This window comes from Periplaneta americana, chromosome 1 (genome assembly GCF_040183065.1).
Source record: "Periplaneta americana isolate PAMFEO1 chromosome 1, P.americana_PAMFEO1_priV1, whole genome shotgun sequence".
Lineage (NCBI taxonomy): Eukaryota > Metazoa > Arthropoda > Insecta > Blattodea > Blattidae > Periplaneta > Periplaneta americana.
The window spans coordinates 20581746-20600762 of NC_091117.1; the positions used below are offsets into that span (position 1 = coordinate 20581746).

Here is a 19017-nt window from a genome sequence, read left to right on the forward strand (position 1 = left end):
GTAATATTCATCTTAATAACATTTCTTTTCTTACATATGCCAAGTTGTTATAACGAATAAGATTTTTTAACCACAAATTCAAAGTTTGAATAAGATAGGGTTTAAATTATCACAACACAAGTAATTGAAATAGTCCAAAAGTACCACTTTGGTTTAAGATAATAGGGGCACCAAAAAAAGAAAATCAAAATTAGAAAGTGGGAGGAAAAAGATAAAATGGGAGACATTGAAGGATGGAGTTTTGCGAAGCATGGATTACTGTGATCTTCTAGGTGAAAATAATTGCTGGTAGAAAATTGTGGAGGAGGAAGGAAAATTTGTTCTGAGTGAAGAAATATTACCACAGAGTAAAATTTTTTTCAGAAAAAAATCTGGGCGGGGGGGGGGGGGTAGAAACTATTACTTTCTTCTACTTATCTTTAGACTATTTCATATCATCAAGGTTAAAGAATTTCACACTGTAGGTTCCCATCATAGAAATTCAGTTCAGCTCTGTCAAACTAGCGGGATTCTGTAGAGATCTTAGTTGATCAGACCAGGGGCTTCTTCCACAAAGGATTGGTGTTGTACATTACAAGTTGTTGTTTTCTAATGCCAGGCATTTGACAATGAAATCATTTGACCTCTTGCACTCGAATTATTTTTCAAAGATATTTTCATGACCAGCCACTGAAGTAAATTCTCTAATAAGTAGTAAAATTACTAGTTTCTGTTCCTCAGAGAACTTTTTTTACAATAGTACTTAACCACTTCATATTTACAAATTACCAATGAAATTTCATGATTGTGTTCCACAAAAGTACTAGTATTTGTAACTTACTAGTGAATTGTAAAGTATTCTCTACCAATGAAAAGAGACTAATACATGCATGTACTAATGTGATTTAAATGTATTTATTTCATAATATTAAGATATAATTTGTTAAATATGTGCTATAGAATATGTCTTCTTGTGTCTCTTTCCTTCAAAAGAAACAATTTAATCTCCTTTGACACCATTTCAATAATTTTGCAGTGTTTGTAATTTCGTAACATTTAAGTTTGGGGGTGATGATCGTTATTAGTGGCATCTCTTGACTAATGGGAAACTATCAAGAAGCATTCGGCTGGGGGATCATCGTGCTAACCACACGATACCTCCATTCTGGTTGGATGTTCGTTCACCCCTGCTTCGGCATGTGAATGTGAGGCAGCAGCTGGCTAGTCAGTCTTGGCCCTGTAAGGGCTGTGGTGCCACAGAAAAGAAAAAAAAAATCAAGCATTATGTAGGAATCACGGAAGAACATGATGATGATAATGAGGAAATACATTTTTCATTATTAAAGAAGTAAACTAGAATAAAATAGAATTGCAAGATTACAAAATTCTTAGACACTACGAATCTTTGTTGTATAACCTACCTTAAAATACACTACGATCAGAGAAACAAACATAACCTAATTCGATGAATGAAATACGAAGATAACCAGCTGCTTCATGTTATGACGTAGTATGTTTATTGATATGACGTCACTAGTAGCGATTCATTGGTAGCGTACATCACATTTTAATTCTTTCGTGGAACAGAAAGATACAACTCCATACTTTGCAACATCTTTCATCAGTATTTGTAATGTAGAACACCATACTTTTGTGAAATAGACTCCTGGAGATACTGGCAAGATACCTGATTTGTAATTAATGCTACAACTGTCATTTGATTTTCTTTGAACAGTAATTATTATTGAATTTGTTAATGAATGTGTGTGCCAAGTAATGTATACTTCTTCGTACCTACACAAGGAACAATTTTAGGCACTAATATGGATCCAGTAGCACTTAGTAATGTCCATGTTATATCTTACAAAATTTAATAGTCTAAAATTACAGTGTACGCTACGCACTTGATTTCGTAATATTTTGTGACATAGATGATTTATAAAGTGACATCAAAAACTTTTTCCTTGCATTTTTAACTACTGTATGTCCTGATTGTACCCCTGCATGGTGTAGTTAAAAAACAAGGTAGGCCTACAATAAAAATGTTGTTGTTGTTTTCTAATGCCAGGCGTTTGACAATAAAGTCATTTGACCTCTTGCACTCCAATATTTTTCAAAGTTATTATCATGACCAGCCAATGAAGCACAGATTTTGAGGTGTTCTGAATCCATTTCTTGGTTTGAGTTGCACAATGGGCAGTTAGGGGACTGATATATTCCAATTCTATGCAGGTGTTTGGTCAAACAATCATGGCCTGTTGCCAATCTAAATGCAGCTACAGACGATTTTCGTGGTAAATCGGGAATTAACTGTGGATTTTGGTGCAGAGAGTTCCATTTTTTCCCCTTGGGATTGTGTGGTAAAGGGGTTATTGTTTATAGTGATCTCCCCAAGGCTAACTCATGGGTAAGCAATCGAAAGGGCCTATCTTCCTCAGAATGGACCAATGCTTTAAAAATGTCAAGCAATATTTCAGCGGTTCGCGCAATACCGGGCAGAACTCTAAGCACAACCCGCTGCCGTCATCCAGACTGTAGCGAGCTTGAAACACTTGGACACGTGCTTGGACAATGCCCCAAAGGCGAGCTGCTGATCAATGCTAGACATCATCATGTACGACATGCTTTGGCGATATCGTTAAAAACTTTAAATTGGGAGATTCATGAGGAAGTACATTGTGTATCATCAGATGGTTCTTTTAGACGGGCAGACATTATTGCTATCAACGGACGCTTAAAACGGGCTCTTGTTCTTGACCCTATTATCCTTTTCGAAAGAAACCTAAATCAGGCCACCGAGGTTGATATTGAGAAGAAGTCCATATATGAACCTTGTCTGCCGTATCTTTCTCAAAAGTACAACGTCCCTCTTAAACAATGGTCCGTCATTGGTTTGCTGTTTGGCAGTAGAGGTTCAATCACAAAATTCACATGGAATTATCTTAAGGAACTTCACATTCCTTTTGATTATGTAATGTCTATTCTTATAAATATTATCAAGGATTCTCTTCAAATATTACATCATCATCTCTATTTCAATTAATCAACTTATATTTGCCTTCAACAATTAACTTTTTTTCTTTAATGTATCACATCACATTACTGTACATGTTTATTGTATTCAGGACCCTTGTGGTCACTCAAAATTCTTTGAGCTGATGTCTATAATTTAGAAATTTATTTATGTAGATTTAATAAATCTCTTCACAGAGTAATACGTAGATTTAGTAACAGGTCTGTAAGTAGCAGTGCTGCCCTTCTTTGCTGAAGTATCCGCATTCTCGTTTCCCAGGATTCCACAATGGGATGGTATCCATTTTAATACAATTCTTTTATTGAGTGATATTAATTGAGAGAGCATTTTATTTATTTCTGCTGTTTGAGATGAAGGTGTGTGTTTAGAGACTATTGATAGAATAGTTGCTTTGGAGTCTGACAGTATAACTGCATTCCTAAATTTATTGATGTGGCAAAGAAGATTCCTGAGACATCTTCTATGCCACAATAAAAATGTAAGGAAAAAGTTTTTGATGTCACTCTGCACTCTTCACTGCAGGTGGAGAGAAAAATATAGAATAATTGCAATAGTGCCATAAATAGTGACAGTAAGAAGACATTTCGATGTCTGGGTGTGATAAATTGCAATATTATCTTCGTTGTTAGTGTTCTTTTTTGCTCCACTGAAGTATCCAAAGCATACCTGTTGAGTTTTTCAAGCATGCCACGTTATGACATGTAACACTATTTTTAATGATAATATATCAGCAAGTTCTTAATTAGTTTAGGTAATGTGAACTGAATGTGACTTGTAAATGTTTCAAGTTTCGTGGGGAAATTGAGACGTGATAGTCTAGTAATTATTGGAGAGGTGTCATGAAATCAGTACACAAAATAAGCGGTTAACATCTTTTTGTCGATTCTTTCTTGCGACTTCAGTTCGAAAAATGACACTGATGGTAGGAAAACTAATTGACAGTATCTTGTTATTTTTTTATAATTCATTTTTAAAATATCTTATATTCTAAATTGAGATATGATCTTACTAAAACATTTACTTTTCCTGCTTTCCATATTTACACGTTATTCGTGGCTAATGGATATGGGCAGGTATGTTGTATGAAATCAACTCAAAATAAAATTAAACAAAAAATATTAACTTGCGTTTTTGATCATATTATTATTATTAATGTTTTTTATTGTATGTTATACGTACAATGACATTGAAGTACATACTGTATAACTATTCGCCTATATTGGCATTGAATATTGTTATGAAATATCTACTTTTTTGCTATTGTAATTAAGGTGTAATACTGTGCATAAATAATTCATTATCTGAGATTTTTCCGTATCTCCTTATAATATTTTTAGGATTTAAAAAAAAAAAAAAGTCGCTAATTAACCGCACACAAATTATCAGGAGTCAGCTGTGTTAATACTACAATTTTTCTGTATTCTTTCTTTGTAGCTACGTAAATAAACTCGTTTCATTTTGATGAAAAAGTAGGCAATATTTTCTCTTTGAAAGATCGGGTAACTTTCATCTACTGTGCTAAGAGGCTTCTTCAGGGTGACTTCATTCACATTGAGGTGGCTTACATCAGGTCACATTTTACAGTTTTAGTTGCTGTGATTGTTTCTTTGGAAACAATAGAGAAACCAGTCTGAGCAAATTCACCTACTAGATCATGGTAGGCAAAAACTTAGCTCAGCACCCAAAGCAGTTTGAGGAAAAGTATGCGAAAAATTAGAAAATATTCTCCAGAAGGATCGTGGATCTACCAATCTCAATGCAGCCGTGAATGTTTTCTTGGGGAAGTGGGAAAATTTGACTTCTCAGGACGAAACAATTTCAAAATTGATATTCCTGTGACATCAGTAGACGTTAAGTGTTTTTCTGCCAAGAAGATTATACTAATAGGCAAAAAGTGTATATTGTCTCTCTAAGATTTGGAAAAGTACTACGTTAGCATAAAGTGGGTCTTTTCCAAACAGTTGAGAGTATACAACTGGACTCTTTTCTGAACCCTTTTAAATAAATAGTTGAACTGTGACGAAGTAAGATTAAACCACTTTAAAACTTTCTGTAAAACTTTTATTAAATAACAGAAGAGTACAAAATTGATTTACTACTAGTGTTTACGCCCTGCTGCACTATTCTAAACACCGGAACAAATAATAAATATAGGATATGAACCCTACCAACTACGATAGTATTTTTATACTTTTCGTGACGTACTTAACTAGTGCTTATAGTACGAGGAATTGAAGGTAACAAATTACGATTTGACTCATTTGATGCATAATTACTCAAAATCTGACATTCATTTTCCTTCCCCACCACAAGTTGAGACTGCCTCCGTGGTCTGTTGGTCAGCATGCTGGTTTCCAGATCAGGAGGTCCCGGGCTCGGCGCTCGGTGAATTTTTCTTGAAGAAGAATAATTCCCTGGGTGTCTAGAGTCTGGAAATTTGTATGAATGTGAGTGTGCCGGGTTAATATTAATTAACCAATCATCACAAATACAAAAATACATCAGGACTGTCGCTGGGCAGTAACCTGAACACGTTTCAGCGTCACATTGTTGACAAGTAACTCCATCTGTTAGCACAATCTTAAAGCATCTAATAGATGCTATAGAGTTACCAACAACGAAAAAAAAAAAAACCACAAGTTGATTAGCATTATTTACTTTTTTTTTTTTTTTTTTTTTTTTTTTCATGTAACTTCAGCCATGAGTGATGACTTCCAGCCCCCATTCTTTTCATTCGTAGAATATTTGTCCCAGAACCAATCAACAGAGAACTGAAGACTTAACTATGGCTTGTGTAACTTTCTGTATGAGGTATTTCCAAATATTCTGTTAGACTCGGCATTTAGAAAACTTAAACTACTTGAAAAGAAAAAATTGTCAATGTTCTATATTTACTGGTAGAAGTTGTAATATGTTCTTACTGCAAATTTCTGTGGAGTCCACATTATTCTCCTTCTTATTTGGAATTGTAAATGTGCATTCAGTGCATGTTTTTGAGTCTGGAATTTTCTCTATCAATTAAGATCCTTTATCTTCTATATCACCTTATCTCAGATTGACAAGCTCTCCTGCTAACCTCGTTAACAAAACGACTTTCATCATAAGAAATGTGCTATCACGTGCTTTTAGTGAAAATTAGTTTCCTTCCTGCCTTGTAAATACCTTATTTTTTTAGATCTATATCGGTCTGAGCTTCTTTTGAGAAAAGCTTTGACATTTTTAATAGCTATTGTTGATTTTAAGTAAGTTACTTGACCAAAAACTTAGATGACTTCAGCACTTTCGACTTCATAGCAAAATATGTTAAAAAGTACCGACTGTGATACTTTTAGAATTTTTTCCTAACCCCATTTCATGAAACATACTCTGTCATATAAAGCCTTCAACTTCTAACGTTTGCTACTTCACAAATTTCATTTGGTAAACCACCCAAATCACTAGATTCACTTATCTTACAGTAAATGAAATACTTATTGACTGGTTGCCTACAGGATTTTTTTCAAAAGTAACGCATAATTGCAATTAAAACTGAATGATTTTGGACAAAGTTCAGACACATCGAACCTTGTATTTAGACAGGAATATTTTTATGGTAACAAAATATTTTTGCGGCTATTTTGCGAGTTGTGACGACATTGAGTACATTTTTAAATGACACCCAGTAGTTTTTTAATGCCATCTGAAAGAGTATATTTTTTTGTATCACCACACAATACTTAATTTGTTTCGTACAGAAGCACTGTGATTATGGTTACTGTAATAACAGTTTTGTTGTTGATACATTTTTTAGTACCAGTGTCATGAAAATATTTTTACTGATATCAACATGAAACAAGGTGTTCTTAATAGAAAATGGGAGAATTGAGATACTGATGGTAATAGGGTTTCCTGTCAACAAGATGGTGCTCCTCCTCATTTTGCTGCTTGGGAATATCTGAATGAAGTGTTTCCAAGTAGCTGGTTCGGAAGAAAAGGACACACAGAGTGGCCTGCAAGATCACCTGATCTTTTCCTATTTGATTACTTTTTACGGGGATATTGAAAAATAGGATCTTTGTTACGAGACCTGGTGATATTGACGAGTTGAAGATGAAAGTAAGGAAGGAATAGAGAAAATAAATGCAATCAGCAGCAATTGAAAATGTTCAGAGGTATTTGTACTGCGCCTTAGCCATTGCCAGATTTTAAATGAGGGTCATTTCGGACATCTAATTAAATAAATTTAATTTAATAATGCCAAATTCAATTAAAAGAGTGAGATCTTCCAGGAACTTGGATTAAAAATACGTTCTTTCAGATATTAAAAAAAGTTTAAGGTGTCATTTAAAAATATTCTTTTCCAGATGCAAGATTTGATGTGTCTGAGCTTTTTGTCTGAAATCCGCTCATTCAATTTTAATTGCAATTATGCATTACTGTTGAAAAGCTTATGTAGATATGATTAATATCTGTTCAGATTTTAGACCTTTTACAGTGTTCTGATATATTCCTTATACATATCATCCATAAGATAGAGTGAAAGAGAAGGAACCTAAACAGATAACATTTTCTGATTTTTAGCTCACTGAATGGTGTAGCAGACTCGCTGGAGACCTACGCCCAAGCCAGCACTCCGCCAGGGGGATCGCCCGCCGACCCGAATCCTCCCGGGCCGGATGGTGGCATCCCCCTGGACCAATTAAAGCAAATGCTCTCCTCTCAGCTTGAGTATTACTTCTCTAGGTAAGTTTTTTTGGTATTGTTCGCTATGTTTTTGTTTTTAAAAAAAATGTATAGTCTGTAGAAAGCTAACATTTACCATCATTGATATTTACTACTACACAAACCATGAACAGAGGTTATGTTGTAAATTCTTTAGTTGCAGTTTGCGAGTTTCTTTCATTTTTCTCTTTACAGGGAGAATCTGGCCAATGATGCCTACTTGCTGTCTCAAATGGATAATGACCAATACGTTCCCATCTGGACTGTTGCAAATTTTAATCAAGTGAAGAAACTAACTAAAGATATCAAATTAATAACTGAAGTATTAAGAGGTGAGTTTTGTGGCTTATTTAATGGTACGATGTGCCTGTGACAAAGTGCATTGTCATTACATAACCTACTTCTGAGCTCTGAAATCCTGACAGTTGAGTGGAAGGGTGGAGGGAAATATACCAAGTAGAAAGGAAGAAGTATACAGTTTTAAGTTCAAAAACAGATCCCAAAATTCTACTTCACACAAAGATTTTTGTGTAGCAGACCATATCACCTCTACAGTAAGGTGAGTATATGTTTTGAATTACAGTAAAGGTAAGCGTTCACTACATCGTATCACACTCCTCGTACGAATCGCACGCAACAAATATTTTAGGTGCAGTGCGTTCACTGTAATGGATCTACCGCATCACCTCATCGGATTCCCTATCAGCTGTTTAAAACATGACGTCGTACGATATTGACATTGCTGAAAAGAGAGGAGTTTGAGTTTAGGGCTATTATTTATGAGTGTTAGCAAATAAGAATTTGTAATTGCTTCATGCGTCCTAATTGAAGAGGAGGAAACAAAAGAAATACTGGTTATATAATATATATGTAAGAAACGACTTAATTACTATAATGGAAACACGTCAAATCATATAATTCTTTGCAATTTTCTACAAGCGAAATAAGTTTTCCGTCTGCCATTTTGGCGCGACACTGTACGTGACACACCATAATAGTAACAGTTGACCAATTAAAATTGATTTATTAAAGAAGGCCATGATCGCACACATCGGAAAAGTTGCTCATCCGTGAAACATGGACGGATTTGCCGAGAGCCGGTGCGTATGATACGATGTAGTGAACACGGTTACATAACAATTACAGCGAAAATTGTCTTCTTCCGATCAGTGTGATTCGTCCGATGAGTGCAATACGATGTAGTGAACTCTTACCTTAAATTTCCTTTTTAAGGAGTCTTTGTAGGATTAATTTCCCTCCAACCCCCATGAATGAGAGTTTTTATAAGGGAGTTTCCCTTTAATATAAGCAAGGAAAGGCTGAGAGTAGAAATTAAAACATTTACATACATTTGAAGGGATGAGAATGAGATAGTCCAAGCTACACTTTTAACAAAAATTGTTTTTTGTGCGAGTTCATTTCTTACACATACTAGAAAGCTGCTAGTAAAATATAGGGTGACCTGTTTAGGAAGACATAAAATAAAAACATGATAAAATGAGAACTGTTGCTATTTATTGTTTAATAATTTGAACATGCATTCTAGACCATACCACCTCATTCTAGTGCCGAGGTCACAGAAAGCATGGGGCTCTACTTCCATGCCCCTCAAATGCCTTCATGGCATGTGAAGGGGATACCTTTTTTATTCTAGAAGAATGAGAGTTTTTTCGAAATTAGACCTCAACGTGTCCACCATTGCAAACACGACACAGTTCATATCTTGAGGTTAATTCCTCCCATGTGTAGTCTAACATCTCAGGGTTAACATTCTCAAAAGCTGAGAAAATATTTGCTCTGAGATCTTGAATATCCCTGGGTCGCTGTGCATACACATCATTCTTCACGAAACCCCAGAGAATTTAGAGATCACATAATTGGCCCTTCTTGACCACACAGTTGTTACCAAATGTGTAATCCAGATAATCACGGATATCTTTTGCTCAGTGAGGTGGTACACCATTCTGTTGGAACACGATACCCATGTTATTTTCCTGTTGCAGTTGTGGTTCGAAAATAGTAATATGTAGTTGTGGTTCGAAAATAGTAATATGTGTTACAAGAGCGGTATGTTGAATTTTTCATGTTCGAGAAAAAGTTTGAAAAAGCAAAACATAGTTGAGCTTTTTTAATTTCCAAGAATTGAAAGAAAACATACTGCTCGTGTATCGTACATTATTTTGTGCGAAGATCGTTTATTACATACCTGAAAGAGGAATTTCTAATTAGTTGCAATGAAATCTCTATCTTGGTTTCTATTCAATGACGGCAAATTTGCAAAACGAAAATATCTATCTTCAACATTGTGGTAGCTCAGTTGGTAGAGCAGCTGGCTACGGACTGGAAGGTCCGGGGTTCGATCCCAGGTGGTGACAGGATTTTTTTCTCATTGCCAAACTTTCAGAATGGCCCTGAGGTTCACTCAGCCTCCTATAAAATTGAGTATCGGGTCTTTCCCGGGGATAAAAGGCGGTCAGAGCGTGGTGCCGACCACACTACCTCATTCTAGTGCCAAGGTCATGGAAAGCATGGGGCTCTACCGCCATGCCCCCCAAGTGTCTTCATGGCATGTTACGGGGATACCTTTACCTTTACCTTTTGCTATACTCCAGCAGGCTGTTATATACGTCTGTCTTTTTTTTTCCCCCAATCTATAAATGCGAACTTAAAACAAACGGTAAGGTTATGTAATGATTTATTTTTCATTTTAATATTTTAACAGTATTATTTATATAACATATTGCAGTAATAACATCGGCAAGTTTGTTGATTTTTTTTCACGGCTTCCTTAATGTTACTTGCATCACGAATGCAGTAACTTTAGTAGAGTTGTAGAGTTTACTTAATTTTTGCAAATATTTAAAAACAATTAACAGTGAAATTTAGGTGAAATTGCAGTGGTAAGTTTCCAATTTATAATTATTACTATATTGAACGTCTCCAAAAATAATATGTTAAAAGCCTAAAGCAGTAAAATCAATATGTCACTTAAGCAGTAAGAAGAGAGAAATTGTTGTGTGTGTTAGGTTGGGAATACTGAATGTGGAATTTTAGACTTTCCGCAGATTGGTTTTGTGCGGAAACCAAGCAAATATGCACGATCTCGCACAAAAATTTTTCAATGTGTCCAGGTATGGTCCTGATCAAACTGTTCATTTGCGAAGATAAACGGTCCGTACAGATTATAGCGACTTACTGCACAGCAAACATTAGACTAACTTTAGGACTAGCATGTTCCAGTTCATATGAGACATGCGGATTTTAACGTCCCCTTATGATTGCATTATGGATATTCACTCAACCACTAACATGGAAGATTACTTCCTCAGAAAATACTCATCTATTCAAGAAGCATTTTTATTCGGTCGTTGCTGAGTAACTTCTTATGGTTTCTTATGCGGTAACAATGATGATACAAAACTCCTGCACTTCAGTATCACATTGGAACTGAAATGAATTCTACAGCACCCTGTTTATAAATGTTATTAGTCATTTTATTTTATGTCTTACCAAAAAAATTACTTAACAAACGTCGTAAGTGTATGCCAAAGAAATTATGATACCACATCTAATAGCATTCGACTCTGAACCTTCAATATGCTTTCCTGTAAAATCTTGTCTGTGGAGCTTAAGACTATATCATTCTCACCCTTTCATTTATTTAACTAACAATTACATATTCTGAATACACATTATATTTACTATTAGCAAATATCATCTACAAAAAAATCTACATGGAGCATAAGCAAGGAAGTTGTTTGATATCAGACACTTCATGATCACAAATTTGATCCATCTGAACCAGCTTTTACAGAAATGCGATAAATATATCTAATTCTTAACTAATGTATTCTTTTAAGTCCTATAATGTATTCTCCTCTCCCCACTAATATTTTGTCTTTCAAATTATTATTTTTGTAAAATGTTGCTTTTCATGTTCAAGAATCACCAAATGTGCAAGTGGATGAAGAGGGCCAGAAGGTGCGACCAAACCATAAACGGTGCATAGTAATTTTACGTGAAATACCAGACAATACGCCTTTAGAAGAGGTTAAAGTAAGTTCATGCTTCCTGTCATTCTCGTATGTAAAAATAGAAGCACATAGTATATTTTTAATCATGTGCTTGCTTTGATTCATACAGTTTTTCATATTTCGTATATTATTTATTCTTCATGGGACAGGCTACACCTTAACCTTTCCTAATCATAATGACAAATTATGTGCAGAATTTTATCAGCATATCATTTGATATCACTAAATATAATAGTTATTTATGCAAAAAGTGGATAATCTTGATGATTATGGCATGAGTGAATTTTTTGTCGCACAAATGATAGAGTGTGCAACAATTTTCATGATATCATAATAAGATTATCCACGAGTTGGATGCATCACTTTATGGCATCTTAACGTTATAAATTGTAGGAAAGAAATTCATTTGTGATCCATAGTCTTCATATATTTGTATCGATTAGTTGGCATTGACATTGAGTAAAGAGGAATGGATGACCTTGCAGGTTATGTTACAAATGTTTCTTTATTTTGTTAATATAGTTTCTCTGAACCACAGAACTGTTTTATGTGATATTACAAAAGTGATACATAATTGTTAAAGATTGGAAATAAATTATACGTTACCTTCTGTACTGCATTTCATTTCTTGTTACGTCTTGCTTAGAAGCGGTAATGGCATAAAAAATTGAGATGCTTTGTCGAGTTCACTCCTAATATCCACAATGCCTGCATTAGTATTCCTAATAAGTGCAAATATTTTAAATATAAGATAGAAAATGGAAATTTCATTGTTTATAATATCAGTTACGGACAAATTTTTTCTCAATGTTTTGTGTTTCAGGCTTTATTTTCTGGAGAGGGTTGTCCCAGATTAATATCATGTGAATTTGCACACAATAATTCTTGGTATGTGACATTTGAGTCTGATGAAGATGCTCAGCGAGCGTACAGGTTCCTAAGGGAGGAAGTCAGGGAGTTTCAGGTAATATCATTGCAAATGTTTTATCAGTTTGGATTATATACATATGTGCTTTTTATATTTTGTACTGTTTTCCGAAGTGTGTTTTAATTATTCCATTTATTTTATTATATTTTCTTAATTTTGATGTCCAAATCTGGTTCATATTCCGAAGTGATGTTTTCAAGATATGTAAAATGAGTTACTTGCTCTTTTACTTTACCATTTGCTTCAATCTCAATTCTTACTAAATTTTTATTATGCACTGGCTATAGCTTTAGTTTAATCTTTTGAAATTTTCATAGAATATTAGTTAATTATCTTATTTTAATTGTAATTTATGTTCGCTGTAGGTGATCTTATGATGTGGCAACTATGATTTGGTCATCTGCATATAACATTTTTTAGAGTACTTTATTAGTGGATAATTTGATTCTCTAAGTTGTTACAGCTTTCCAGTCTTGTATGATTTTATTAATATAATATTGAATAATATAGGGGATAACCGGCAATCTTGTCTTACTCCTTTGTTGATTACTATTTGTTACATTATCTATATTGACCAGCCTCATGGTCTAGTGGTCAGAGCTTCTGGCTATAGTTCATGAGGTCCCGGGTTCGTTTCCCGGGGATTATTCCTGTGTTCGTCCATGGTCTGAAATTTAGGTTAAGTTTAGGTTTAAGACCTCTCCTGGCACCACATAATCATAATCATCCTATCATATCATTGGGGTAAAGTAACTCCGCCTTTCACTCATCCCAACCTCAGAAATGGGTTACAACTAATCCAATGCCAGGAGAGAAGACCAGAAATGTCGAAAAGATAACCTGGTGGCATTGGTAAAAAAAAAAAACCTATATTATATTTAATTTGAGTTATTGGATGTGTAAACTTTTATAGTCTGACTCAGGTTTCTCTTTTTAAAAGGTGAAATCTGTTTGTAGTTTTATCTCACTATTTTTAAATATACAGTAAAATTTCTTTTATGTTTCACACGCATTTTTCAGACTTCACTCGGTTTTTTTCTCTTTCTCCAAAGTCCTGGCAAAATTCCTATACTTCCCTTGTTAAATAATTCAGTTGTGCATTTTTTACACTCACCACTGTATTTTAAGCCCCAAGAGGTACGTTCTAAACCAATATTACTCGAAATTAGGTTTGCGGTGAAAATTTAAGAACACGAAAATACAGCACATGTCCATTGTTAAAATGTGGACCACTCGGTAATTCGGAAATTGGAAGTTGCCCATGCTTCGCCTCCAACATTCTTGTGTCCTTAATGACATTGTTATTGCTTGAGAAACAATGAAACAATTCATAGAACATTATGATGTAGCTGAACAAATTGTGGAACAGTTATTACAATTTGAGGGCATGGTTTATTCTGCAATGTTCGAACATGAGACAGACAACCAAGACATTAAAAACTTCGTCTTATTTCATATGAAAAACTAATCGCAAGATATGTGCTAAAATTCTTAAGCGGTTAAAATATGAGTGCAGGGTAGTGAATATTTTTATAACAAGGTGGAACAAACACAACAGGTCTCCTCCTGCAGAATGAACATCGGCAAATATCGAACTTCGTTGTACTCGACAAACTTGAACCGAACACAGCGCCTGTAATGCACGACGTTAGTTTATTCCTTAGAAGCAAGCAATCCAAAATAACTTTTTTTTACTAATACATTATTAAATGAAGATCATATGGGAAGAACCGTGCAATTTTCTAGACTGTAGTTTGAAATGTAAAATACATCAGCCAGCTTTGGCTCCAAGCAGCTAAGATTTACTACAAATAATCATACACTCTTTAAGAATATATCATAAATTTGAGTACTGTATTATAGACTGTCCCGCGCCGTGGTGTCGCGGTCTAAGGCACCCCGCCTAGGACTCGCGTTACGGAATGCGCACTGGTTCGATTCCTCATGGGGGAAGAAATTTTCTCATGAAATTTCGGCCAGTGTATGGGACTGGTGCCCACCCAGCATCGTGATGCACTTGGGGAGCTATGATAGGTAGTGAAATCCTGTTGCGAATACCAGCTATAACAGCTGGGGGGATCATCATGCTAACCACACGATACCTCCATTCTGGTTGGATGATCGTCCACCTCTGCTTCGGCATGTGGGCGTGAGGCCAGCAGCTGGCTGGTCGGTCTAGGCCCTTCACGGGCTGTAGCGCCATGGATAACAAGTATTATAGACTCAAAAATGGTTTAACTGTGAAATTAATTTCTCTTGTGAAAATGTTACGAAGTTGTCTAATCTCGTTCTCCAAATGTTGTCTTCAAATACTATTTCAAATGTTATTAAATGTAATTTCAATTATGTATTTTTCTCACTTATGCATTTTTTCTTCAGACCACCATAAAGTTTTACTGTATATTACATTGCCCATTGAACCTTCACGTCATGTTTATTAATCATTTTTTTGTTGTTTTTTCAGAATTAAATTTGTTTCATAAATGTTGTGGTATGAAGTGCTGTTTTTCAGAATGGCCCATTTTTAATATAGCTTTGTTGCTTTTCCACAGGGTAAGCCTATAATGGCACGTATCAAAGCAAAACCAATGAATAGGTTGCCCATGCCACCAGTTCCTGCCATGGGTGCAGCAATGAAGAATGGTTACCGCACACCTCCTGCTGCGCTGTATGACCCCACCAATGCTTACCAGGGCAATCAGCATAGGTTCCTGTACACTAATGGTAGCTCAATACCTCCTAGTGTTAACTATGGAAATCAGGTTCATGTATATGTGAGTATTCATTGTATTTATTTTTTTTCGTCATAAATTTTTCAGTAATTGAGGGATTTGCCAGAAGAACATATATGTGTCAATGACAAACTGACCTGTTTACCCTTTTTATACTAGACGGCATTTCGGAAGGTGGTTAGCTTCTATATGCGCTGTAGCATTTCTGGTATGTGACGTCACAAGCTTGTACAGTAGAACCAATCAGAATCAGTCTATAACAAGCACTTCCCGAGTTCATTTGTTCACTTTTGAGTGTTTCACTACATTGAATAAGTAAAAGTAACATTTACTGTGTGTATGTAAGGTAAATAAATGGAAGAAGAGACTGTAAAAAGACAAGTATTGCACAAGCAGACGCGGAAAATAGTGTTTAAGGTGTATAATTATTTTAAAAATGTTAACGAGCAGAATGCTGCCGGCCATCTTGATGCTGGCAGCAGCGTTGCCAACATGCAAGAAACAACTGCAGAAGCATGTGGTATGGGATTGAGAACCGTGCAAGGAATATTGTTAGTGAAGGGAAGAGGGTTTGTTTTGTGTCGTGCTTACAGTAATCAACGGCTAAGGTCATTATTGTCTTTTGATAATTTAAATTCTCTCCTGTGCTATTTGTATTGCATGTGCTCATGAAGTATGATGTGGCAATGTTGTACGCTGCCTTGCTCTCTCTGTCTGTCTCTCTCGACGCAAACACTAGCAGACAACTGCCTTCCGAATTGGCGTCGACTCTAGTGGGCTTACTTTATTGTGTTACTAGAAGAATAATTTTTCGGTACTTGACGTGCAAAGAATTCAAAGACTGAAGAACAGAAATTTAGAAAGAGAAAAATATAAACGTAACAATATTGTTTTCTTGTTCAGGAAATCATTCCAACATTACGTTTTTAATTTAATAAAGCACTTATAAAGTATTTATTTGTATGTTGTTACACTTGACAATATGAATGAAACATGATTTCTTATAACTTTTCTCAATTAATGTGTGTACATATAAAATTTTGTGCAAAAAGTGGTTATGTCCAAATATGTTTTTATTTTTTCAAGAGATCATGTAAAAAAGAACAGTGAAACTTTTTATCATAGTTGGAAGATATATGAGATACCTATATAAAATATGTCAGATTATTTTATTGTATGAGAAACGTGAGGGATAGTTTTTTTCGTTTTCTGAAAAAATTAATATATTGGACTTGTTCGGTTTTTGCTATCAGCCCTTCAATTATTACCTATTGGCATCTACAAAATTATGGAGGAATTAAATGCCCAATAGTAAACAAGGCTTATTGAACACACTCGAAATTTCTTCATCAACAATTGAGGTAGGAAACCTGTCAGTCAAAATGTCATCTATTGCAATTGTTGTTGTTGTTGTTTTCTAATGCCAAGCATTTGACAATAAAGTCATTTGACCTCTTGCACGCCAATATTTTTCAAAGATATTATCATGGCCAGCCACTGAAGCACAGATTTTGAGGTGTTCCGAATCCATTTCTTGGTTTGAGTTACACAATGGGCAGTTAGGGGACTGATATATTCCAATTCTATGCAGATGTTTGGCCAAACAATCATGGCCTGTTGCCAATCTAAATGCAGCTACAGACGATTTGCGTGGTAAATCGGGAATTAACTGTGGATTTTGATGCAGAGAGTTCCATTTTTTCCCTTGAGATTGTTTTATCAGATTTTGTTTGTTAAAGTCTAAGTATGTAGATTTAATAAATCTTTTCACAGAGTAAAACGTAGATTTAGTAACAGGTCTGTAAGTAGCAGTGCTGCCCTTCTTTGCTAAAGCATCCGCATTCTCGTTTCCCAGGATTCCACAATGGGGTGGTATCCATTGGAATACAATTCTTTTATTGAGTGATATTAATTGAGAGAGCATTTTAGTTATTTCTGCTGTTTGAGATGGAATTGTAGTAGGGTAGAGAACATACAGCAAGATTGACTTTGCAGCAAGTAATGACAGGTAGAATGTATCTGAAATAGTAACACCCATCCATTTTATATCTGGGCTATTCCATCTCAAATCGACCGAAATATAGAGAAAACTGACCTTGCAATTTTTAAATACAATGAAACTTTTTCTTCCGTTAGACAGCTGTGTTACAATGCTTTGTGCAAAGTTTGAGGCATCAGAATTTCATAGTGTTTTAATAAAAAATATTTAAATATATCGTATTTTCATAAAATTGGCAACTACAGTGGACTATAGTGGACTTTATGTTGTCAGCAAACAGCTGGATACATTAAGAAGATTGATTGATAAAATTGGCAACTTTAAACTGTTGTGGCTCCGAAACCCTTTCATCCAATGTTCAAAATCATGGTTTATTTTGATGCTGAAAAGTTAAAAGTTTATATTGACATGTAAACAGTTTTTCTTATTTTTTATGGAAATGGAGAAATTTAGATTTTTCTTAATTAAGATGCCTTTGCCCACGAAAAAAATATTTTTAAAATATATGATTAGATTCCGCATCGAAAGTCCAAATAAACATATTTTTTACTGATGCGACGTTGATAAGAAAGTATTGAAAATATCAAATAAAGAAAAGGAATAGTATGCGTGTGAAGTAACCAGCTGACTATGAGGCGGGAGCTAGCCGAGATAAGCAAGGCCAGGAGACAAACACGTGATGTTTAGTCTAGTAGCACATAGCTGGGCTAGCTTTATCACAAGCTTTCATAAACACAGGAGTAAAATGACTCCCAATGCTCGCTTATCTTCATCTCTCGGCCAGTGCGTGCGGTACTGCGCCATTCAAGTTCAGGCGTGTGAAAATAATTTATTTAATACCCTCGAAACTTATTGCCGAAACACTAAGGAAACAATGCCGAATCCCTCTTAATAATGCAAAGTTTTTTCTCAATATTTTTTTACATTTTTACAAATGGGCAAAAAGCCTAAAAGTAAGTAAAATCAGATTATCCGTCTCTCTGTATACAATAAAAAATAAGGATTACTTCTTAACATAACCTACCAAATATCAGCTTCAAAATGAGCTCTTGTTCAATGTTCTGCAGTAAATGGTTTCAGAGTTCTGAGTGCTGAAAGTGCCTTGTTTTTATAAAATACGCTAAATTTCTCGCTCAATAGTGCAAAAACCGTTTGACTTTCGATAGTATATTTTTGCAAATGCACTCTCCTCAGCACCTTGTGTAAATAGGGAAAAAAACTAGATTATAAAAAAATGCGAGGGTTTTTTACTGATCCATTTCATATGGAATAGCCCATCTGTTCGGGATTTCTTGAACATAAACCTTTCGTCATGTGTGAATTCTTAGTGTAACAGGTTTTGCACTTGTCTTTTACAGACTTTCCAGCAGCACCAGCCATTTTATCCTCCAAGTATGCTTCAGCCGTGGGGTCCGACAAGTCCTGCATACTTCGATATTGGCAGCGTATTTTCGGTGAATGGTCTTGCACCACAAGGCTCGTTCAGCAAGCCACAAAGTTCGAGATATCTCCCTCGCAGGTAATAGTGATTAATTAAATTTTATTCCGCTAATGACATCTAGTCCATTGCATTAATTGCTCTTTGATGTGGGTACATATGCCAAAAGAAA

The 19017-nt window shown here is 35.1% G+C and overlaps 1 protein-coding gene across 5 annotated transcripts in view; it reads left to right on the plus strand.

Annotated features, from left to right (window-relative positions):
• Larp4B (La-related protein 4B) overlaps nt 1–19017 on the plus strand; it is a 330307-nt gene that overhangs the window by 231061 nt on the left and 80229 nt on the right. For all 5 annotated transcript variants that reach the window (XM_069844065.1, XM_069844246.1, XM_069844414.1 and 2 more), the window contains 6 exons: nt 7574–7735; nt 7910–8046; nt 11658–11770; nt 12572–12712; nt 15229–15450; nt 18766–18926. In XM_069844065.1, coding sequence (XP_069700166.1) covers nt 7574–7735; nt 7910–8046; nt 11658–11770; nt 12572–12712; nt 15229–15450; nt 18766–18926 — 936 coding nt within the window. The remainder of the gene's footprint in view (nt 1–7573; nt 7736–7909; nt 8047–11657; nt 11771–12571; nt 12713–15228; nt 15451–18765; nt 18927–19017) is intronic.